The sequence below is a fragment of the Coregonus clupeaformis genome, chromosome 3, assembly GCF_020615455.1.
Source record: "Coregonus clupeaformis isolate EN_2021a chromosome 3, ASM2061545v1, whole genome shotgun sequence".
In the NCBI taxonomy this organism is placed as follows: domain Eukaryota; kingdom Metazoa; phylum Chordata; class Actinopteri; order Salmoniformes; family Salmonidae; genus Coregonus; species Coregonus clupeaformis.
This window is the reverse complement of record NC_059194.1, coordinates 6,865,476-6,890,432: the sequence shown is the minus strand read 5'-3', so window position 1 is coordinate 6,890,432 and position 24,957 is coordinate 6,865,476. Positions and strand designations below refer to the sequence as shown.

The window sequence follows — 24,957 nt, the reverse complement described above, 5'->3', positions numbered from 1 at the left end:
GGAGGGATGGAGAAAGAGAATAGGAGACAAGAGATTGATAGGGGAGGTCAAGATGAGATGCAACATGAGGACAGGTCACACCTCAGCAGATTTCCACTGACTGTTTAGACATAATGCAGTTACATACGCTAGAGTAGAATTGCAAGCTTAGCCTGCAGATATGCCATACTATTTCTGTTTTTTTTATTGTGAATTACATTTTCCAAATGCGTTAACACCTGAACTGCATGTAAAATGAACTAGAAAATAAAGGACTTATTTTCCAACAGATCCTTGATAATAAATTAGTTTGTGTGCGGATTCCTGTGGAGGCCCAATACAGTGGTTCCATTACTACTGCATAGCTTAGTTCCAGTCCTTTGGTTGGCATGGTTACTCTATAACAGTTCATTATATCAACCTTCTATAATCCTCTTACTCAGTAAAGAATTAGAGTCCTTTGCACAACTTCCCCATTGTTCTTTTTTAATATGCACTTTTTTTCAATACATTAGCACTATTTTCACTTTACACACTGTAGAAGTCAAGGCATTTGGCTAAAAAAAGAGGGAAGAAATAGGAGTGTTTATCTTATTAAATAAGTTCTGGTCGGTCATTAAATAATAGCCTGTACATAAACATCTGTCCTCGGTGAGAATGAGAGGAGATGAAGAGGACAGTCTCCATTAAAGCAGTGAGGTCCAAACTGACAGTTTGGCAGAGAAAGAGACTTCACTAGATTGTACTTTCAGAACTACATAACCCTGTCATAACCAACGACGTCACCTGTTTATAACAGATGTTATAACAATCGGTAAATAAGGGTTTTTCTCAAATGACAATACAAAGTAATGACAGGATGCGTCCCAAATGGCAACCTATTTCCTATTTAGTGTACTACTTTTGTCCAGGGCCTTTGGGCTCTGTTCAAAGTAGTGCACTATATAGGAAATAGAGTGCCATTTGCAACAGTATTCAGACTGATCCCAGCTGACTTGCTGGCAGGTAAACCAGGTCATCTAAACTGTTAGATCTGCAATAACAGTGTTATGTAAATTGTTACAAACTGTTCGGGTCTGACTTGTCACATTGTGTTTATGATTAGGGCTATGAAGGGAATGTCCTCTTCAGTTTAAACCACCTTTAATCCTGTACTGTCATAAAACAGCTTAGACCACAGGTGTCTTGTCACATTTCTTTGAAATGTAAAGTATGCATTTGGCAAATAAGAAACCTTGAAAGAAAAAAAGAAAATAAACCAACAATAGTTTCCACTCATGCGTGGCGTGAACAATAGTGAGGGAGAATTGTTAAAGTCTCTCTCTTTAATAAAACTAGAATAATGAGGAACAAAAATCTAAAGAAATTATTACAATTCAAGAAAACTCCAGTCTGTTGTGTTGGCCCTCATGTCAGAGAGAGGAAGTTGATGAGTAAGTCTTTCCTGTCTTACAACCAATCAACAATTAACTACATGAGGGGTAAAAGAAAATCTACCAAAAAACAAAACTAGTTTGCAGAATCAAACCATTAAATAATAGTCATTTTTGATTAAATGTTTATGATGAATGATTCTCTAAAGTAACAAAGAACAGAATGACAAGTATTCTGTTTATAATTTACAAAGCGTGTTTCGATAGCATATCCTTTTCATTAGGGGTATTTCATCAATGTCTGTAGGGAGAGAATAGAACAGATCTGTTAGTCACTCCAGAAACACTCTCCAAGGCTTTAGGCAGCAGACTACTATAATTTCTTGGTCTGCTGGACCTCAAGTCCCAAACCGTCCAATAACACTCCACCTGTCCCACTGTCCTGTTGCAGTGGAAACCCTTCGTCTCAGCCCAACCTTTTCCATTGTCTTATGTCAGATAGCATGACTCCGTCTGAACTATTGGTCAAGGGACTAGCGTTTCATAGGAGTGACGCAACCTGTCAGAAGACAATGAACTTTTCCATCTTCCTCTCCCTCTTCTTCAACCTCCTCTTCTTCCTCTGTCATTTCTCCCTGCTCAGGCGAGGAAGACCACGAAGACGATGAAGAACACGATGAGGACGAGGAAGATCTTGACCATGAGCCAGCGGTTGGAGGACACAGACTGGAAATACTTGAGGATCTCCGTGTGAGCCATGTCCACGTTGAGCTGAGTGTCCTCCACGTTAGCATCAATCCTACATGGGAGAGGAGACACACATTGGGCTTTATAGACAGATCTGGCAGTGCTCAAGCATCTCAAAGTTTCTCCCTTCCCTCATTTTCTTCCTCCTCCCCTCTACACCACATCTCTTTCTCCCTTTTCCCATCCACCTTGTTTCCCTGCTTCCCCATCATACTGCTATCATCCCCTCCCTCTCTCTCTTCCCCTCCCTCCCTTCCCTCCATTCCCTTTCTCCCTCATCCCCTCCCTCTCTCTCATCCCCTCCCTCTCTCTCTCATCCCCTCCCTCTCCCTCATCCCCTCCCTCTCTCTCATCCCCTCCCTTTCTCTCTCATCCCCTCCCTCTCTCTCATCCCCTCCCTTTCTCTCTCATCCCCACCCTCACCTCTGTACTGTCTCTTCCTGCTCCTTCACCATGTGAGCCAGCTGCTGGAAGATGGAGCCCAGCTCTACGATGGTGCTCTCAATGTTCTGCATGGTGTCTGCACGGCTCTGGATGTACGAGTCCTACACCACAAAGAAACAACATTATAGTAACACAATGACACACACACACAATACAGGTGATAAAGTGTTTGTACCTGCTCATCAATGAGCTGGAGCTGTAGAGGGTTAGACTGGTTGTCCATGTCGATGGCCACCTCACCCCCCATACTCCTGGACTCATCCTGCATCAACACTGAACTCTCTGGCAGAGGAGAGAGAAAAGATGGTCAATTAGAAGGAAGAGAAAATAAAGTTGTGTGATTGAAATTCAAAGAGACATTTGTGAAGTTATCTGGTGTAGGAATGAGAGGCTGAAGGCGAGGTAAACATGGTGTTTTCTTACTGAAGTTGTTGGCGAGGAGAGGAGAAGAAGAGACAGGAGGCTGAGAGAACTGTTCTCTCCTGCTCTTCTGCTGCTTCAGGTTCTAGAGACAGAGGAAATGACAACGATATAGGCAACCTACAGTTATGAGAATTCTTGAGGTTTAATGGCAGAAAGTTCCAGAGTGACAGAAAGTTCCAGTGAATCTTACCTCTGTTCTTACTTCTAGAACCGACTTGAAGTCATTGGACATAGACGCCAGTTTGGACTGCAACAAAACAAAAACATGTGGTTGTTGATTATTAAAGCCTCAGGTTTCATATGGCTACATCATTTTACTCATCCAGATCAGTTAAATAATGCAGTAGAGAGGCACTGGCAGTAAGACCTGCAGGGAGACAACGATGGTGTTGGAATGGGTCTGGATGTGTCTGCCGCTGGGCGCTCCACGTGAACGGATCAGATCCTGCAGTTGGGCTATCTGCTTGTTCAAGCTGTTAATGTCCTAAGAGGGGGAGTAGAGGGAGACAGATGAAAGGAGTCAAACAGGGAACAGCAGTGTAACAGACAGACTGCGCCCACTAAAACAGCTAGGTTTGTCTCTTGCCTAGAGATTCCACCTGACTGACTGGTCATCGTGTTTGCTATTTATAGCTCATGACGAGAGACAGCTGACTGCTTTTCCTGTATCTGTGTCAATTCAAACTAAAAAATATCTCACCTGCTTGATGATGTAGGTTAACTCTTCAATCTCCACTGCCTTGTCATCAAATAGAGATTTTCTTTTAGCCACTGAAAAGGTCAAAACAGCCACATATCCATAACTTAAAAATAAAAAAATGAGTTATTCAAAATAGCTATTCGTCACAAATGTTGAAACATAAATATTGACATATACTTACATATAGTGAGTTTCTCTAGTTTAGCAAACGTATTACTCAAGTCTTTTCCTATTCTCCTAGAGGGGTTAAAAATAACAGAAGATTGGCATCACAGTGATAGGCCTAAACATGAATAAAGTGAAAATAAACTGCTAAAGAACATACATAGCTGCATGTAAAGTATGTCCTTTGGTAAAATGATAAGATAACAGAAAAGAGCAGCCAGCATTCCAAAGAGATCATGCAGAGCTACAATGTGATTAAAACACCATGGAGAAACTAACAGCAACACAACAATAACCGGCTATTTACTAAACTTCAATCAGACACTGGTGTCAACTACACCCGAGTGAATGTGTAATGTGAGAAAGTTGGCTGGCAGTGGGACTCACTTGGCCATGAGGGTGAAGTCACTGCGTTGCTTGAGAGCACTGAGGGCTTGCTTGGTGGGCTGAACGCCATTCTGCAGAGAGGGAGAATGAGAAAGAGGGATTAAAAGAGTCATCACCTGTGACAGATTACATGAGGGGGAATGAATAGGAACCTCTATCTCCCATAGGTTATGTTCAGTATCCCCTGGTCTTGATCAGATGGCTATTTCAACATCACTGCCCTTGCCTCTCCCAAACCTACATACCTGTCTGCTCTGTAGGGATTTGCAGGCTGACTGGAACTCGTTGGTTCGATCCCTGCACGTCATCCTGCCGCCGATATCTCACCAGCCTGCACTGGGCACGCCAAGTAGAAAGGGTCTGAAGTCGGAACGATCTCGGTAGTGTACTAAAGACTGGTCCGTGCTCCGCGGAAACAGTCACTACAGTCGCTAAACCTCCTGATGTCAACTCCTAACTGCGAGGCGTCGAGCAATGTCCATTGATGCTCACAGGCATTCTCAATGTATCTGTTAAATGATAGGAGTAACAGAACCAAATTAATCTGAGCCCCCCAAATATGTAGCTAGCTAGTAACAAGTAAGCTAACGTTAGCATAGCCATCATTACCACGGCAACACAAACTGAAACAGAAACAAATGTTACCAGACAGCTTATATGACAGTGGTGAAATATACAATTATAGCTAGCTAGATATAGCTGTTGTCATTTAAATTCTTAGGTACTGAGCTATCTAGTTATACCAAGCTAACGTTGACTAACTAGCTAGCTAGTTAAAGAGCCGAAATCATCACAGCTGATTTTTAGCTAACACTAGCGACGTGCCTCGAATGTTTTGTTTGAAGAAAGAAAACGATCTCATCACCACATAAATCAAATGTGTGTGTATATATATAGAGATTTACTATAGGTTTACTCGATAAACGTGATCAGTTTCAACTTACTGTTAGCAAAATTCCACAAGAATTCACAGATCTTTCGATGTGTTTACCAAGCCGGGTCTGGGGGACTGAAAGTTTGAATCCGGGTCATTTCCGGATCCTGACGTCATTGCCACGTCCACCACTGCTTGAGTCAGATATATTAGAGAAAGGAGTCGCCATACACCACCAGATGTCGCCATATCTTATGTTTTCTAACAGACGTCAACTAGCGCAGCATTTAAGTCAACTGGACTGTATGAAATTGAAACCTGCTCTATAAAGAAGGGAAATATTTCAGTAATTGAACATTAAATGTTACGAACCAGTTAAATGTAACACTATGGTGAAATTAAATATATGCTTGGATAGTGAAGCGCATACAGAGTAGCAGGTTGACGTTTATTGTCATGAGTCTGAAGGCAGAACTGAGCGATTTCCCCTTAGATAGGCCAGCTGCAATGACAAAATTGGTTATATTGTAAAAATTCATGAAAACAAAAATTTGCTTTTTGCTCATAAGGGTTAGCAATGTGGTTAGGGTTAGGTTTAAAATCAGATTTTATGACTTTGTGGCTGTGCCAGCTACTGACCACTCTGCAGAGCTGCCTCCAGAACAAGATTCATAACAAAAAACGCTAACCCGCTACAGATGATAGTGGAGATAACCGTCATTACCAAGCTCCAGAATGTGAGAAGGACAGGGATGGAGAGGGACAGGGATGGAGAGGGACAGAGGGAAGGTGAGCTACACAAATGAATACAGGTAGAGAGATAACATCCAGGACTTGATCAGATCTCATGCTATACCTACTGGCTCCCACATCCTTACCTCAACAAGAGCTGGCATGTTCAGACCACAACTATGCCCTCACCTATCTTCTCCCCCTTCATCTTTCTATTGCCCCTCAATGTCTTCCTATAGCCTGTTCTCTTTCTGCCTGAACACCACTTCTGTGAAAAAACAACTTATGTTCTCTGATAATGCATAAATAAACAATATCTGTGCATTTGAGGGCATTCATATTGTAAATACATTTTACAATGTCTCAAATTTATGCCATTGCCATAAATCTTTCAATGGCTTCTATGTCATCTGAAATGATGAAGAATTATCAAAGCACCACAGCGATACATGTTTCCGTAAGAGATAACAGCTTGTTTTTTTATGTGTTCACTAAAGTCACAGGGGACTTTAAACAACATTCATTTTCCTGTCAGAGAGAGACATGGCTGGCCATAGTCAACACACAGAACATACACACACACATTGTAGGCTCTCTCTCAATTTCAATTTTAATTTAAGGGGCTTTATTGGCATGGGAAACATATGTTTACATTGCCAAAGCAAGTGAAATAAATAATAAACAAAAGTGAAATAAACATTTTTTTTAAATTACAGTAAACATTACACTCACAAAGTTCCAAAAGAATAAAGATATTTCAAATGTCATATTATGTGCAACTAGTTAAAGTACAAAGGGAAAATAAATAAATATGGGTTGTATTTACAATAGTGTTTGTTCTTCACTGGTTGCCCTTTTCTTGTGGCAACAGGTCACAAATCTTGTTGCTGTGATGGCACACTGTGGTATTTCACCCAATAGATATGGGAGTTTATCAAAATTGGGTTTGTTTTCGAATTCTTTGTGGGTCTGTGTAATCTGAGTGAAATATGTGTCTCTAATATGGACATACATTTGACAGGAGGTTAAGAAGTGCAGCTCAGTTTCCACCTCATTTTGTGGGCAGTGTGCACATAGCCTGTCTTCTCTTGAGAGCCAGGTCTGCCTACGGCAGCCTTTCTCAATAGCAAGGCTATGCTCACTGAGTCTATACATAGTCAAAGCTTTCCTTAAGTTTGGGTCAGTCACAGTGGTCAGGTATTCTGGTCCTCTGTAGCTCAATTGGTAGAGCATGGCGCTTGTAACGCCAGGGTAGTGTGTTCGATCCCTGGGACCACCCATACGTAAAAATGTATGCGCACATGACTGTAAGTCACTTTGGATAAAAGCGTCTGCTAAATGGCATATTATTATTATTATTCTGGCACTGTGTATTCTCTGTTTAGGGCAAAAGAGCATTCTTTTTTTGCTCATTCTTTCCAATGTGTCAAGTAATTATCTTTTTGTTTTCTCATGATTTGGTTGGGTCTAATTGTGTTGCTGTCCTGGGGCTCTGTGGGGTCTGTTTGTGTTTGTGAACAGAGCCCCAGGACCAGCTTGCTTAGGGGACTCTTCTCCAGGTTCATCTCTCTGTAGGTGATGGCTTTGTTATGGAAGGTTTAGGAATCGTGTTCCTTTTAGGTGGTTGTATAATTTAATGGCTCTTTTCTGGATTTGGATAATTAGCGGGTATTGGCCTAATTCTGCATTATTTGGTGTTTTACGTTGTACGCAGAGGATATTTTTGCAGAATTCTGCATGCAGAGTCTCAATTTGGTGTTTGTCCCATTTTGTGAATTCTTGGTTGGTGAGTGGACCCCAGACCTCACAACCATAAAGGCCAATGGGTTCTATAACTGATTCAAGTATTTTTAGCCAGATCCTAATTGGTATGTCGAATTTTATGTTCCTTTTGATGGCATAGAAGGCACTTCTTGCCTTGTCTCTCAGATCGTTGACAGCTTTGTGGAAGTTACCAGTGGCGCTGATGTTTAGATGTTTGTGTGCTCTAGGGCAACGGTGTCTAGATGGAATTAGTATTTGTGGTCCTGGCAACTGGACCTTTTTTGGAACACCATTATTTTTGTCTTACTGAGATTTATTGTCAGGGCCCAGGTCTGACAGAATCTGTCCAGAAGATCTAGGTGCTGCTGTAGGCCCTCCTTGGTTGGGGACAGAAGCACCAGATCATCAGCAAACAGTAAACATTTGACTTTAGATTAAAGTAGGATGAGGCTGGGTGCTGCAGACTTTTCTAGTGCCCTTGCCAATTCGTTGATATATATGTTGAAGATGGTGGGGCTTAAGCTGCATCCCTGTCTCACCCCACGGCCCTGTGGAAAGAAATGTGTGTGTTTTTTGCCCATTTTAACTGCACACATGTTGTTTGTGTACATGGATTTTATAACTTCGTATGTTCCTCCCCCAATACCATTTTCCATCAATTTGTATAGCAGACCCTCATGCCAAATTGAGTCAAAAGCTTTTTTGAAATCAACAAAGCATGAGTAGACTTTGCCTTTGTTTTGTTTTGTTTGTTAGTCAATTAGGGTGTGCTGGGTGAATACGTGGTCTGTCATACGGTAATTTGGTAAAAAGCCAATTTGACATTTGCTCAGTACATTGTTTTCACTGAGGAAATGTATGAGTCTGCTGTTAATGCAGAGGATTCTCTCTCTCTCTCTCTCTCTCGCTCTCTCACAGCTGCTGCTACAAAAGCAGAGGAAAACAAGCCTGAGGTTTTTATCATTAGAAAAATATAACACTACTACACACAAAGGTGGAAAAATACAGGAATCCACTTTCGCAGATGGAAGAGAGAGAGACAGAGAGAGACAGAGAGAGAGAAAACAGAGAGAGAGACAGAGAGAGAGACAGAGAGAGACAGAGAGACAGAGAGAGAGAAAACAGAGAGAGAGAGAGAGAGACAGAGAGAGAGAGAGACAGAGAGAGAGACAGAGAGAGACACAGAGAGAGAGAGAGAGACACAGAGAGAGAGAAAGAGAGAGAGAGAGAGAGAGAGAGAGAGAGAGAGAGAGAGAGAGAGAGAGAGAGAGAGAGAGAGAGAGAGAGAGATAGGGAGTGAAGGATAAAGAGAGAGGGAGAGAGATGAGGAGTTTCAGGGACACATCACAACGAGTCATTGGTTCTCAGGGGCACCACCATCGAAGCAGACACAGGCAGTTCCAATATTATTCTGCACTAACATGACAAGGTTCTGGCCGTTTTCAGAGAGTAGACAAAGTTTTTACAAACAGAGGAATAGGATGAAAGGTTGAAAATACATCCATGTCTTCTGATGGATGAGTCACTCTCTCCCTCTCTCCCTCTCCCTAATCTTGTGCAGGCTTCTATATTTAGTCCCTGGCAGGATGCCCTTCATGACAGGTAGGCCAGGCAGCATCAGCCTTGAGCTCACTCTCACTGGAGCTGACTGGCTCTCTCTCAGGGTGGAGAGGGCCCCTAAAGACAAACTGCATCACTGAAAGAGATAGAAGGGGAGGGAGGAGGGGAGAGAGAGAGAGAAATAGACAAACACAGACAGACAGAGAGAGAGAGAGAGAGAGAGAGCTGGCTATCTCAGGGTGGGGAGGGCCCCAAAAGATGAACTGCATCACTGAGAGAGATAGAGAGACTGGATGAGAAAGTATTATTCCTCTCAGAAGCCAATTTCAAGATATCATCTGCTATCGGAAATTGCACTGTCACTGCCTCTCAGCCTCTGACATGAAAAGTCAATATGAGGACAAATGAGTATATTCCCATAAAATCATATTATCATCACTCATTTGAAGATTAAAATAATTGGCATTCAGAAGTACACACACACACACACACACAGTACTTGACGCGCAGCTGACTCAGCACAGTTCAGGTGAGGAGGAGAGACAATATTATTTCTCATATCATCACGTCACTCACACACTCTCTATCCCTCACTCCCAGGGTATCACTTCAATCATCAGCCTGTTTATCTTTCATTACTGTTCAGAGAGATGAAAAAGAAGAGAGGAATGGAGAAGAGGGAGGAGGGCAAAAAAGGGATGACATCAAAGAGATAACAGGAAGGGACGCATTGGAGAGACTACCAATAACAAAACATTTTACCAAAAATTAGACATTTCCTTTAATAATATCTGGAACATTGTATCATGGTTGTTTTGTTTTTAACATTTCCTAGTAGTATTAACATCCTCAGTAGTACAGTGTGCTTGTTTGTTTACATAGACATTTAATTGATTAATCGTCATAATATACAGTGACACAAAACTGCATGGTACAGTTGCGCACATACATCAAATAGGGCATAAATGGTGTAGCAGCAATAATAGTATCAGTGTTATACACATTACAATGCATTTGTAATTGTAGAGTCTGTAACATGGGAGTATAGCTGGAATGAATTACAAGACATTCTAAAGTATGCTCTACGTCATACACAAGATGGTGGTTGGTTATAAGACATTATAAGATATTATTATTATGTACTTTTAGTCAGGGTCTGCCTACTATAGCTGAGTAAAAGACAGTGGGGGCTAGAATAGGTCTACCTGGACAGTCTACAGTATATAGGGCATGTGCTAGACTCGCTTTGCCAAACTACAACACAGTGGCTGAGGGCAGACTAGGTGCGTGCAGACAAGAGGAGCAATCAGCACATTCATATTGGATATGGCATGGACATGGGTAGTATATTACTGTATGAATGGAGCATATAGTCCCTTCTCCAAGTGTCTTTCTGTAACTGGCAAGTTTCATAATAATAATAATGATAATGTGGTGTTGCTTATATTTGTCCTATTTCACACATACACAATTGTGTAATATATGCATGTGTGAATTGGAAATGTGTTTTCTGCATATCCCAACTTTCCCTGAGACACCCTTGGAGAGTGGGGTCATGGCAAGTTTCATGTGGACCCACACACAGCTTGACAATGACGCTTTGCAAACTATACCGCAGGGGGGTTGTTTTGGCATTCACAGGCCACCGTTAAGGGGAGAGGAGCTCACAGATTCTTCCAGGTATAGGCAGGGGAGAGACAAACACAGTAGAGCTGTACAGTGTCTGGTCTGACTGCCCTCACAGGACCAACCTCAAAGCCTGAATTCAAACACACTTTTCACATACAGCTCACAAATCCCTCAGCTATATCTGTTAACAGGCAGACTTCAGGGGAATCATTGATACGTTGTGAAAGAGTTTTGATCTCATTATTTTGGAGAGGAATCTGCTACAACTTCAGCTAAAATACTCGTATGCTCATCCCAGTCTCTGAATCAGAGACCATTATTGCTTAGTGAAAATAAACTTTTCAGACCGAGTTAAAAGGACAATATAAATAGGAATGTCAGTGGAATATCACTTGGAATGTGACACTCAGGTTCTGGAATTTGAATATGTTTTACATTAGGGGGGTTCTACAACTGCTAAGAGGTATGCAAGCTTGAACAATAATGAGAAAGAAGAGATGTTTTTGTGTGTGTGTGTTGAATGGGGTTCTTGCTAACCAATATTCTATTGTAGCTGTCTCCTTTCCCCACACAGCTCTAAGCATCCCTCACAGACAGAAAGCCCACCACCCTGATTCAGCTTGATGGCTACCCAAAGTAAATAGACCCGTAACTGTATCTGTAGCTTGCTTACCATGCTAATGGACAAGTCGTTCAAATACTGATCGATTCTGACACGGTCATGGACCACAGTCATGGACCAAATCAGGTTTCACCAGTGACATGCTATATAATAATAATAATAATAATATGCCATTTAGCAGACGCTTTTATCCAAAGCGACTTACAGTCATGGGGGGGTAGGAGATGTGACTGATTCTATCAGTAAATACATCTGTTATGTTCCAGACACCCATCCTATCTCAGCTCCACAAAACAATACAAACACCATATAATGCTGTTAACTAAATGTTTTCTTTTTACTAGACAACATTTCCCTGGTGAATATTTTTGTTACACATTATAATGTATATTGTATCCGATTTTTGGGCCATTGAGAACTCTCTCCGTTTAAATTCTACACAGTTGTCCATATGTTTAGACGCCTCATATCTACATAACGGTATTAGTCGGCCACCCAGAGGGACTCTTTATGTAGACAGATTAAGGACAAACAAAACAAAACAAAGAAACATTCCACAATATACAACATCTTTTAAGTCAACAGGACAAAATTAGGCCAAAATATAACAACTTATACAAATACAATAAAATGAAGTACAAAAAACATTTGGATTTAAAAAATGTATACTTATTTCCACTCTTTATATTGCATGTACAAGAAAAGCTTATAGATACCTGCATTCATTTCTATTTAGAAGTGTGTGTGTGTGTGTGTGTGTGTGTGTGTGTGTGTGTGTGTGTGTGTTTTGTGTGAACCCTTGGACCATAGCCAGGCCTCATCATTGTCATTCCTCTCACTGCCCCGTCGGCGTGAACAGCTCTTTCACTCCGGAGTGGAGAGATGGAGACAAAAACCAAATCAAACAAATGACAGAAAACCCCACAGTGATCCAGCCTGTGACCATACGCTGGGAATGAGAGACTAACGGCGGCTGGGTAACCCATCTGTGCCATTCAATGTGTGGACCACACAGATACAGTCTATCCAGCTATTCAACTCACTTAGCTATAGGTCCATGGGGGTGCAGCCTGATGGCTTCATACACACAACACATAGCTGATGTATGTGTGTGTGTGTGTGTGTGTGTGTATGTGTGTGTGTGTGTGTGTGTGTGTGTGTGTGTGTGTGTGTTTTTGTGCATGTGTGTGTGTGTGTCCATTCACTATTCTATATCCTTACTGCACTTTAATGACTTGACCCTGGAATCATTCTCCTATCGGAGTCTCCCTGTACAAAAAATATAACATGTGTATCAATATCAGGATCATCCTCACTGTTGCCATTGTCTTTTTGAAAAACAGTCCAACAGCAGTTCATGGGCAACACTGACCCACCGTGTCTATGAGGAAGACCACAAAACGCAACATGAACGTGTCTGTTATATCTGATCTTTGATCAGTCTCTAAATCCTCTTCATGTTCCAAAGTCCCAATGTCTCATACAGAAGCGGAGGTGTGAGTGTTGAATTCTGGCTGTTCTACAACTAACGTCCTGGCCACCCACTGCCTCACATCGCCCTCATGATATTGGACATTTAAACTGTGCTTTACATTTGGTCCCATCATTTACCCTTGTGAAGGAGAGAGCGTTTATAAACCTGTTGACTGGACGATGGTAGCTAAGTGCCTGAAGAAGCTGTGGGATGATGAGACTGACTGCACATACACAGATACAGATCTAGACACAGTTGGTGCACATGTATATATACATATATTTACGTTGTAATACTGCACTGCCTTGAAGTTTCTGGAGGACAAGGAGGGACACAGAAGGGAGTACTTAGGGATATGCTTCCCCACCCCACCCCTAACAGAGAGGTACCCAGGATTGCGCTAAGCATGGCTGAGAGTGACATTGGAACCAGCGGAGTGACAAAGAGAGAGAGTAGAAAGAGAGCATCACCGCCTTATGGCCTCACATCTAAAACAAAAAGAAACAAGAGAGAGAGTTCAGATCAGATTGATCAAATGCGTAATGTTTGGTTGTGGTTTAGCCATGTTGAATGTGGTTGTGATGCATGGTCACAGTTGGTACTTTATCTGTGGTAGTGGTCAGAGCACTTCTTCTATGGCTCTGGTTCTGATGATGGTTTGCTGTCACTGGACACTGACCTGCAGAGGTGCTGGTTGAGTCTCCTCCCTTTCTGACTGCAGCTCTTTGCGGTCACGTTGCAGCGACACCGACAAGACTGCAAATCGAGCGTCCACTTCCTCCCAGGACAGGGGGTACATCGAGGGCCTGGCAAGGAAGACAGGGTGGTAGGGAGAGGAGAGGGGATAGTGGGGGGAGAGGAGGGTCTGGGGGGGGAAAGAGAACAGTCACTTAATTTAAAATAATTACAGCACCTTAAAACAGACACCAGTGGCTTTCTGATCTGAGTGATGGACGGGCCTGAGAGACACTGAGTGAACTAACTGACAGCAGTATGATGAGGAGAATTGATGAAAAGGGATGAAAAATAAGGACTGAATTCTCTCTTTCCGCTCTCTGGGTGGAGCGATTTTCTGGGAATGATGTGTGTGTGCAGGAACACACCTACCCGCAGAGAAACAGACACTTTCTTAGACTCGTGATAAAGCTTTTAAATTATAGCGTTATAAATGGAGAAAGAAGCAACAACTGACGTGTTAATTATTTTGAGGCGCCTGTATGAGTTGCATGTTAAGTTGAACTTACGTGGTTTTGATAGCTCCACTTTTCTTTCTTTTGGATTTTCCTCTCTCCCGTTTCTTTTTCCTCAGAGGCTTTGCAGGCCTGTTAGTCAGAGACATACATCTGTGTCAAACAACAATTCGTCACAATAGCAGATCAAAATCTAAATAGATACATTACAGACTTTCTGAGTTAAATGCCTTATTAGAGTCCAACAGCCTTATTAGAAAATAAAATGTCTGCCTCCGTCTCCCTTTCTAGCTTTCACTCTATTCACTATTTCCCTCTATCCCCCTGTTCTCGCTCTTTCCCTAACTTTCCTCTCTGTGGGCCTTGACCTCTGTCCAGCTCTGTTGGTCTAAGGCCAGCTAGTCAGTCTGCCACTGGGTCAGGGGTGGGCTGGGGCTCCAAACATGTGACAGAGCAAAAGTAGCTCTCCCTCTGTATGGTCAAAAGCCTTAGCCTCACTTCAGTTTTACACAAATCATAACTTTCTACAGCTCAGCACAGAACCCTTCATATAAACAGTTTAGGACACGTAAAATTAACATTTACAAGAGTATCTTCTCAGAAATACTATAAATGTACACAGACAGCCACATACATACAGTACTGTACCTGGTAGGGGCTGATCGAAGATCCTCTTTTAGTCTACAGGGAGAGAGATTATGTGAGGACACACAATGAGAGAATACATTCATGCACAGACTGTATGTGTGTGTGTGTGTGTGTGTGTGTGTGTGTGTGTGTGTGTGTGTGTGTGTGTGTGTGTGTGTGTGTGTGTGTGTGGTGCTCACCTGCACTCACACTGGCTGTGCTCAACGAAGTCCAGCTCGATGAGCTCATGCTTCATAAAGGAGGTCTTCATTAGCTGCAAAGGACAAAGACACAAACTACAGTTACTAATCATTCTGTGTGTGTGTATGTGTGTGTGTATGTGTGTGTGTGTGTATGTGTGTGTGTACCTCCATGGTGATAGTTTGTGTGAGTGAGGGCACACACTCCAGTGCCTCGTCGGAGCAGCATCCGCCACAGCGGCGGACCGACACACAGGAGGGCATGAAGAGGTGATGCGTCTCTCCCGGCAACTCCTGCCACACCTCCACCAGGGTATCCCTGGGCTCACAGACACTACGAGAGTACACCTCCAACCACCGACGCACTGGAGGGAGGGAGAGAGAGAGAGGAAGAGGAAGAGAGAGAGAGAGAGAGAGAGAGAGAGAGAGAGAGAGAGAGAGAGAGAGAGAGAGAGGAAGAGAGAGAGGGAGAGAGAGAGACATTTCAGATGCATAAGTTTGACAAGGTCACTACACATCACAAATATAGTCAATGTATTCATTCTTACTTTATGACTCTCACATCTGTTATTTATACACACATAGTTACTCATCATCAGACTGTTCACATATGCTGGTGGGATTATCACAGGGGGAAGAGGAAGTACCTTCTCTGGATTTTGGGGTGGTGTCTGCAGGTCTCCAGTGGGCTAGCTGGAAGATAAGAGTGACAGAAGAAGACATGTGTCAGGCAGTGGTGTAGTGCTATTTCTTCAGGTGAGGGAGCGCCATTTTTTTATTTAAAAATGACGTAATCATTTCTCATTCAAAGTTTGCACAGACATATGTAGCCTATTGAATATCATTATAGAATATGCACAAAATGAATCCTCCAATTCCAACGTCTGCCTAGGCCCACACATATTGTCTCAAGAAAACTTTAGATTTTGAATACCCTCAAACACCAAGTTAGGCAAACTTAATTTCAAAATAGGCCATCATGACTGTCAATCGTGAATGATAATTCTTCACATTTTACCAGTGAAATGTCCAAACTGCGTCTCCATCCCAATCATTTGATCTCAAGCAGTTTCATGGGAATATGCATTTAGATCTTCTTGAATTACTGTTTCGTGAGCGAATTAATGCAGATGGTGCTTACAAACTATTAGCCTTTCTTGTAGGCCTATTTTGTTTTAATCAAAGCGTATATCCTGCCTAGTGGCGCGCACTGTTCAGTTTTGAACGCCTTCGGATAAGAAATGACTATAGAGGTGTTTTTGATGTAACTATGCTACAGCATATGCGATGATATTTGGTTTGAATGCAAATAGTATGGGTAGCCATTTGATTAGATGTTCAGGAGTCTTATGGCTTGGGGGTAGAAGCTGTTTAGAAGCCTCTTGGACCTAGACTTGGCGCTCCGGTACCGCTTGCCATGCGGTAGCAGAGAGAACAGTCTATGACTAGGGTGGCTGGAGTCTTTGACAATTTTTAGGGCCTTCCTCTGACACCACCTGGTATAGAGGTCCTGGATGGCAGGAAGCTTGGCCCCAGTGATGTACTGGGCCATACGCACTACTCTCTTTAGTGCCTTGCGGTTGGAGGCAGAGCAGGTGCCATACCAGGCAGTGATGCAACCAGTTAAGATGCTCTCGAAGGTGCAGCTGTATAACCTTTTGAGGATCTGAGGACCCATGCCAAATCTTTTCAGTCTCCTTAGGGGGAGTAGGTTTTGTCGTGCCCTCTTCACGACTGTCTTGGTGTGCTTGGACCATGTTAGTTTGTTGGTGATGTGGACACAAAGGAACTTGAAACTCTCAACCTGCTCCACTACAGCCCTGTCGATGAGAATGGGGGCGTGCTCGGTCCTCTTCTTTTTCCTGTAGTCCACAATCATCTCATTTGTCTTGATCACGTTGAGGGAGAGGTTGTTGTCCTGGCACCACACGGCCAGGTCTCTGACCTCCTCCCTATAGGCTGTCTCGTCATTGTCGGTGATCAGCCCTAACACTGTTGTGTCATCGGCAAACTTAATGATGATGTTGGAGTCGTGTCTGGCCATGCAGTCATGAGTGAACAGGGAGTACAGGAGGGGACTGAGCACGCACCCCTGAGGGGCTCCCGTGTTGAGGATCAGCGTGGCAGATGTGTTGTTACCTACCCTTACCACCTGGGGGTGGCCCGTCAGGAAGTCCAGGATCCAGTTGCAGAGGGAGGTGTTTAGTCCCAGAGTCCTTAGCTTAGTGATGAGCTTTGAGGCTACTATGGTGTTGAACGCTGAGCTGTAGTCAATTAACAACATTCTCACATAGGTGTTCCTTTTGTCCAGGTGTGAAAGGGCAGTGTGGAGTGAGTGGATCTGTTGGGGCGGTATGCAAATAGGAGTGGGTCTAGGGTTTCTGGGATAATGGTGTTGATGTCAGCCATGACCAGCCTTTCAAAGCACTACATGGCTACAGACGTGAGCGCTACTGGTCGGTAGTCATTTAGGCAGGTTACCTTAGTGTTCTTGGGCACAGGGACTATGGTGGTCTGCTTGAAACATGTTGGTATTACAGACTCAGACAGGGAGAGGTTGAAAATGTCAGTGAAGACACTTGCCTGTTGGTCAGCGCATGCTCTGAGTACACGTCCTGGTAATCCGTCTGGCCCTGTGGCCTTGTGAATGTTGACCTGTTTGAAGGTCTTACTCACATCGGCTACAGAGAGCATGATCACACAGTCGTCCAGAACAGCTGATGCTCTCATGCATGTTTCAGTGTTACTTGCCTCGAAGCGAGCATAGAAGTAATTTAGCTCGTCTGGTAGGCTCGTGTCACTGGGCAGCTCGCGGCTGTGCTTCCCTTTGTAGTCTGTAATAGTTTGCAAGCCCTGCCACATCCGACGAGTGTCGGAGCCGATGTGGTACGATTCGATCTTAGTCCTGTATTGACGCTTTGCCTGTTTGATGGTTCGTCGGAGGGCATAGCGGGATTTCTTATAAGCTTCCGGGTTAGAGTCCCGCTCCTTGAAAGTGGCAGCTCTACCCTTTAGCTCAGTGCGGATGTTGCCTGTAATCCATGGCTTCTGGTTGGGGTATGTACGTACAGTCACTGTTGGGACGACGTCATCGATGCACTTATTGATGAAGCCAGTGACTGATGTGGTGTACTCCTCAATGCCATCGGAAGAATCCTGGAACATATTCCAGTCTGTGCTAGCAATACAGTCCTGTAGCTTAGCATCTGCTTCATCTGACAACTTTTTTATTGACCGAGTCACTGGTGCTTCCTGCTTTAGTTTTTGCTTGTAAGCAGGAATCAGAAGGATATAATTATGGTCAGATTTACCAAATGGAGGGCGAAGGAGAGCTTTGTACGCATCTCTGTGTGTGGAGTAAAGGTGGTCTAGAGTTGTTTTCCCTCTGGTTGCACATTTAACATGCTGGTAGAAATGAGGTAAAACAGATTTAAGTCCCCGGCCACTAGGAGCGCCGGCTCTGGATGAGCGTTTTCCTGTTTGCTTATGGCCGTATACAGTTCATTGAGTGCGATCTTAGTGCCAGCATCGGTTTGTGGTGGTAAATAGTCAGTTACGAAGAATATAGATGAAAACACTCTTGGTAGATAGTGTGGTCTACAGCTTATCATGAGATACTCTACCTCAGGCGAGCAAAACCTCGAGACTTCCTTAGATATCGTGCACCAGCTGTTGTTTACAAATATACATAGACCGCCACCCCTTGTCTTACCAGAGGCTGCCGTTCTATCCTGCCGATACAGTGTATAACCCGCCAGCTGTATGTTATTCATGTCTTTGTTCAGCCATGACTCGGTGAAACATAAGATATTACAGTTTTGAATAACCCGTTGTTAGGATATTTGTGCCTGTAGTTCGTCCACTTTATTATCAAGCAATTGTAAATTTGCCAATAGTATCGATGGCAAAGGCAGATTAGCCACTGAGTAGAACTATTAGGCGTCGGCAACAGATCTTGATGATGAGGGTTATTTTAAGCGGTTTGAGGTCCTTTCGAATAGTGGTGCTGAAAGGACAGCACCATAACCAAGTGGTCACATATCGTTCTGGGTTCCACTGCACAAGATGGGGTCTGTGGAGTTTTATGAACATCAAGGCAGACACACAGTGAATTTGGATCCTAGATCTCATTGGTGTGATGATAAGGTTCATATGGTGGATCAGTTTGTCTGCATACGCAATAGAGGTGGTACGTTCCTGTAAGCTAAGCATCTGGACAGCAGGGCGAGTTCAAGTGCGTCGTACATGAGCAACATTCCATAACAAACTGTTTTGAGGACAGACGTTTTAGCAACCCCTGGAGTTTTCTGTCTGTGGCAGTTCTTGTTACATCAGATTTGGCCCACTCAAAGTGGTCAAGCCTCCGACCAACGGCCCCCGCCGCCCTCTAAACATGCTACAGTTATTCATCATTCGCACCACCGCCAAGACTGGGAAGAAACCACCCCTTTCCTACCTACAGGCTGCTATAGCCTACATACAGTATTTATATAGTTTGTCATTCTATTGTTTTCATGGAAATCAGTGGTAATTAAATATAATTTATCAGAATTATTTTTCCTGAAATATTTCTACCAGCTCCATGTATTCTCAAAAAAGTAAGGGAGCGCCACTCCCCCGCACTACGGGAGCACTACATCCCTGGTGTTAGGTAGGAAATCACTGTATGTTTTTAACCTTATATACAGTGAGGGACCCTAGTACCTCACAGCCCCTAGTACCTCACAGCCCCTAGTACCTCACAGCCCCTAGTACCTCACAGCCCCTAGTACCTCACAGCCCCTAGTACCTCACAGTCCCTAGTACCTCACAGCCCCTAGTACCTCACAGCCCCTAGTACTGCACAGCCCCTAGTACCTCACAGCCCCTAGTACTGCACAGCCCCTAGTACCTCACAGCTCCTAGTACCTCAGAGCCCCTAGTACCTCACAGCCCCTAGTACCTCACAGCCCCTAGTACTGCACAGCCCCTAGTACCTCACAGCTCCTAGTACCTCACAGCCCCTAGTACCTCACAGCCCCTACTACACTCACACGCTCTACACTGACATCAAATACCTTAGCCAGGTGAATAACACACAAAATAAATACTACACTGCTCAAAAAAATAAAGAGAACACTTAAACAACACAATGTAACTCCAAGTCAATCACACTTCTGTGAAATCAAACTGTCCACTTAGGAAGCAACACTGATTGACAATACATTTCACATGCTGTTGTGCAAATGGAATAGACAACAGGTGGAAATTATAGGTAATTAGCAAGACACCCCCAATAAAGGACTGGTTCTGCAGGTGGTGACCACAGACCACTTCTCAGTTCCTATGCTTCCTGGCTGATGTTTTGGTCACTTTTGAATGCTGGCGGTGCTTTCACTCTAGTGGTAGCATGAGACGGAGTCTACAACCCACACAAGTGGCTCAGGTAGTGCAGCTCATCCAGGATGGCACATCAATGCGAGCTGTGGCAAGAAGGTTTGCTGTGTCTGTCAGCGTAGTGTCCAGAGCATGGAGGCGCTACCAGGAGACAGGCCAGTACACCAGGAGACGTGGAGGAGGCCGTAGGAGGGCAACAACCCAGCAGCAGGACTGCTACCTCCGCCTTTGTGCAAGGAGGAGCAGGAGGAGCACTGCCAGAGCCCTGCAAAATGACCACCAGCAGGCCACAAATGTGCATGTGTCTGTTCAAACGGTCAGAAACAGACTCCATGAGGGTGGTATGAGGGCCCGACGTCCACAGGTGGGGGTTGTGCTTACAGCCCAACACCGTGCAGGGCGTTTGGCATTTGCCAGAGAACACCAAGATTGGCAAATTCGCCACTGGCGCCCTGTGCTCTTCACAGATGAAAGCAGGTTCACACTTTGCACGTGACAGACGTGACAGAGTCTGGAGACGCCGTGGAGAACGTTCTGTTGCCTGCAACATCCTCCAGCATGATCGGTTTGGCGGTGGGTCAGTCATGGTGTGGGGTGGCATTTCTTTGGGGGGGGCCGCACAGCCCTCCATGTGCTCGCCAGAGGTAGCCTGACTGCCATTAGGTACCGAGATGAGATCCTCAGACCCCTTGTGAGACCATATGCTGGTGCGGTTGCCCCTGGGTTCCTCCTAATGCAAGACAATGCTAGACCTCATGTGGCTGGAGTGTGTCAGCAGTTCCTGCAAGAGGAAGGAATTGATGCTATGGACTGGCCCGCCCGTTCCCAGACCTGAATCCAATTGAGCACATCTGGGACATCATGTCTCGCTCCATCCACCAACGCCACGTTGCACCACAGACTGTCCAGGAGTTGGCGGATGCTTTAGTCCAGGTCTGGGAGGAGACCCCTCAGGAGACCATCCGCCACCTCATCAGGAGCATGCCCAGGCGTTGTAGGGAGGTCATACAGGCACGTGGAGGCCACACACACTACTGAGCCTCATTTTGACTTGTTTTAAGGACATTACATCAAAGTTGGATCAGCCTGTAGTGTGGTTTTCCACTTTAATTTTGAGGGTGACTCCAAATCCAGACCTCCATGGGTTGATAAATTTGATTTCCATTGATAATTTTTGTGTGATTTTGTTGTCAGCACATTCAACTATGTAAAGAAAAAAGTATTTAATAAGATTATTTAATTCATTCAGATCTAGGATGGGTTATTTTAGTGTTCCCTTTATTTTTTTGAGCAGTGTATGTAGTTTACACACACACACACACACACTCTCACAAGCACGGAAACACGCTCACACACACACATATCACACACACACACGCCCACACACACAACGCCGTTATTAGGTCTGAGTGGACCAAGGCCACTGCTGAGAGAATGTAGACTTTGCCCAATTGCCCCCATTTCAACCCATCCCCCCCAGTTTGATTCTCAGTTCACCGATGTGCATAGCCATTTTACTGTTGTAAGTGACTGCGCAACAAGAAACATGTCAGATCACACTGGTGTTTCATTCATTTCACAAATCAATCAGTACACTACATCCCCTAGAAGAAGTAGGGTGGGCTATAGCTCCACAGACTGGCCCCTAGAAGAAGTTGATACTGTCACCCCAAGTGTGTGTTCCTTGTATTTATTTTCCCAGAGGAGACAATTCCCCTCCCAGTCTGGTTGCATCTTATCCTGTCCGACACAGGCATTGGCAGAATCTCACTCTCTCTGTCTCTCCCTCTCTGACACACACACACACTTGCGCTCTCTCAAACACACACACACACGTAATCTAAACAGTGCCAGCCAAGCTCTTGCAACAGACCACACAATGCCAGCTGCAGCATCAGAGTCGTATCCCCTCTAACTGCCACCATTAACCCAGCCTTTCCCAGGGGGACGAGTAGAAAAAGCCATTGTGACCACTAACACTGTGTGTGTGTGTGAGAGAGAGAGATATATGGGGGCCCCAATGCAACATGATTCCCAGGATGATTCCCAGGACCTCCAACCTGATATATCCCACGGCCACGCAGCTCAATCAGGGCACTACATGTTCTTGATATGAAGACTCCAGACATAAATAAAACATATCTGCCATGTGAAGAGTTGTGTGTCTGAGAGTCTATGGAGACTACTGTGTTGGCAAATTATTATAAATCCCTGTACTCCCAAGTGGCGCAGTGGTCTAAGGCACTGCATTGCAGTGCTAGCTGTGCCACTAGAGATCCTGGTTCAAATCCAGTCTCTGTTGTAGCCGGCCGCGAAAGGAGACCCATGGGGCGGTGCACAATTGGCCCAGGGTAGGGGAGGGAATGGCCGGCAGGGATGTAGCTCAGTTGGTAGAGCATGGCGTTTGCAACCCCAGGGTTGTGGGTTCGATTCCCAGTATTAAAAAAATAATGTATGCACTCACTAAATGTAAGTTGCTCTGGATAAGAGCGTCTGCTAAATGACTAAAATGTATGTGTCACTCACGTACAGTAGCCTACATCTGCCTTGTGTTACAAAGTACAGCCCATCAGTCTGGCATAGTTGTGCCACATTGTATCAACATGAGTCTAGGAGAGAGCAAGTGGTGCTACACAAAAATTCTATAAACCTTTGTAAACTCCAAACATGACCATGGGGGTAATCTCCAAACAAGACTATCAATGACCATGGGGTAATCTCTAAACAAGACCATCAATGACCATGTGGGTAATCTCCAAAAGTGGGAAATGTATACACAAGAATCAGTTCAAAATATTATACTTTTATTAAATATTGTTTTACTTTTATTTCACTGGTACTTCACTGTATTCATTTTATTCCTATCTTTACTTTCCCTTCAACTAAACCAGATGCTTTGTTGCATAACACAGTGCAAAGGAATACAAAAATCTCAACTCTTGAGATTCCCATGCAGACAATAGTCTAAAAGAGTGTAGTTAGTTATTTGACATACCTTGGCATGGGACGTGGGGAATCTGGAGAGCAAGAGGAACTGAAACATTCCTAGAATAACTTGAAGCATAATCCCCATTGTGCAGTCCTCCAAAAGGCATGGGAAATGTTGGTCAATTAATTGGTGATTTGCTTTTCTCTCCCCTCAATCAATATTCCATCTGTAGTCCTTATGTTCGATCATATGAAATGACAGCCCGGGTGGCATTCCCATACCGTTACGCATGAACGTGAAAAATGATAAATTATGAAGCGGAGTCTATAGCAAATGAGTAGGTTAACACTCCAATGATTGAACTGTGACTTAATTAATTAATGAACAATTACACAATGTAATTAGCTACAATGTAACAATTTATAATCTATTGCCATCAATAATCATTCTTGGCAATCAAGCGCACAGATATGATGCCTATTGACAAATAGCCTATTTTAATAAATCTCAGTCGTTCACTTTCAATTCAATACAATTTGGTTTGCTCTATTTTACTGAGAGTTGTGTGAACTTTGAATGATGGCCCCCAATATTCCAAAGCCAGAGGTCTGGGTATGTAAACCGGTTAGGTTCGCCCATTGTTGATCGGAAACCCATGAAACGGTCTGTGTGTGAGCGTCAGGGGTGGCGTGACTACACGTCCATTTATAGTCCTGAGAAGAAATTTTGCAATATTGTATCCTTGTCTTAAGAAACGTTTAAATAGGTCAAATTTCCCTTATTTAAGATCCAACACGACTGTCTTGAATCACATAGGGTACGTTGCCGCACGCACATTTCATGACACTGCGTAGCCTATACACAGCGGTGTCCCTGAGAAATAACCTAGATGACGATTCGTTGAAGACGCTTGTACCGCCGCGACTTATCCTTTAAGCAATATGTCCTCTTTTGAGAATAAGATAATGAAGTTCATGGTGCCAGAGCAGTCCACAAAGAGAAAATGTCCTTGAGAACGTTTCTTGATTTGTCATTATCGGTTCTTCATATCCTTTGCCCTTCAGCTCACAATTAAAAAGGCACACACCACTCGACGCACTCCGAATTCCGTGTAACCGTTGCACTGCCAACTTTTTCAAAATGACACTGACTCACCCGCGCAATGGACACAGTTGAACGTCGCCCTTCAATTCGTCATTCAGCAGGTCAATCATTTACCACTCCACTTTCTCAGCCACATTATACATTTTTAATAAGAATACAATACAAGGGGGCAATTGTATTGCATGAAGATCCCTTTATCATTCACCCAAATCCACCTCCAAGCTCACTCTCTCTCTTACAGACTGACAGAACACACAAAACACTCCAACCAATAACTGATCACCCCCAGTGAACTGATATTAATCATTTACTTGAAAAGAATAACACATTTTCCCCCCCAACTACTTTAGTTCACAGTGGCTTACGAAACCTCTGTCAGCAGCACAGACAGTACTGTCTTCCATCAGTTTGTCTTTACATCTGCAGAAGAGTCTGTCAGTGTGGTGTGTTTGGGTTATGAGGGGGCACTCATACACCACATGGGGGATGTGGGTATGCCAGGATCTGTTATCTCTCCTGTGGTTTCAGCTAAGGGCTTGAGAAACAACATTAGGCCAGGGAATCATTAACACACTCTGCACCCCATGTTTTTCAGCACCCCTCACTCATTCCCAAACTTGACAGGACACGTAAGAGTGAAATTTGGGTGAGAAACAAA

General features: G+C 43.9%; 2 protein-coding genes across 2 annotated transcripts; both read right to left on the bottom strand.

The window, feature by feature from the left end:
• Positions 1-1,289: 1,289 nt before the first annotated feature.
• stx5a (syntaxin 5A) lies at positions 1,290-5,247 on the bottom strand. Its single transcript, XM_041848677.2, has 11 exons — positions 5,163-5,247; positions 4,464-4,727; positions 4,219-4,289; positions 3,848-3,903; positions 3,667-3,737; positions 3,334-3,450; positions 3,157-3,213; positions 2,967-3,048; positions 2,719-2,825; positions 2,523-2,644; positions 1,290-2,151 (listed from the first exon to the last, which is right to left on the bottom strand). The coding sequence occupies exons 2-11, from the start codon at positions 4,524-4,526 to the stop codon at positions 1,992-1,994; spliced, it is 906 nt and encodes a 301-aa protein (XP_041704611.1). The 5' UTR covers positions 4,527-4,727; positions 5,163-5,247; the 3' UTR covers positions 1,290-1,991.
• A 4,634-nt stretch (positions 5,248-9,881) lies between these two features.
• vegfba (vascular endothelial growth factor Ba) lies at positions 9,882-24,875 on the bottom strand. The gene is made up of 8 exons (XM_041848685.2): positions 23,262-24,875; positions 15,538-15,583; positions 15,059-15,255; positions 14,891-14,964; positions 14,712-14,744; positions 14,118-14,195; positions 13,553-13,738; positions 9,882-13,361 (listed from the first exon to the last, which is right to left on the bottom strand). The coding sequence occupies exons 1-8, from the start codon at positions 23,337-23,339 to the stop codon at positions 13,340-13,342; spliced, it is 714 nt and encodes a 237-aa protein (XP_041704619.1). The 5' UTR covers positions 23,340-24,875; the 3' UTR covers positions 9,882-13,339.
• Positions 24,876-24,957: the final 82 nt, after the last annotated feature.

Excerpts from the sequence above, each read along its gene's own strand:
- vegfba (XM_041848685.2), bottom strand. The coding sequence starts at position 23,339 with ATGGGGATTATGCTTCAAGTTATTCTAGGAATGTTTCAGTTCCTCTTG. Across the intron at positions 14,965-15,058 it reads CACAAACTATCACCATGGAG|CTAATGAAGACCTCCTTTAT; the intron begins GTACACACACAC and ends TGTCCTTTGCAG. Across the intron at positions 14,196-14,711 it reads CTTCGATCAGCCCCTACCAG|GCCTGCAAAGCCTCTGAGGA; the intron begins GTACAGTACTGT and ends TCTGACTAACAG.
- stx5a (XM_041848677.2), bottom strand. The coding sequence starts at position 4,526 with ATGACGTGCAGGGATCGAACCAACGAGTTCCAGTCAGCCTGCAAATCC. Across the intron at positions 2,826-2,966 it reads TCTCCTCGCCAACAACTTCA|AGAGTTCAGTGTTGATGCAG; the intron begins GTAAGAAAACAC and ends CTCCTCTGCCAG. Across the intron at positions 2,645-2,718 it reads TCCAGCTCATTGATGAGCAG|GACTCGTACATCCAGAGCCG; the intron begins GTACAAACACTT and ends TTTGTGGTGTAG.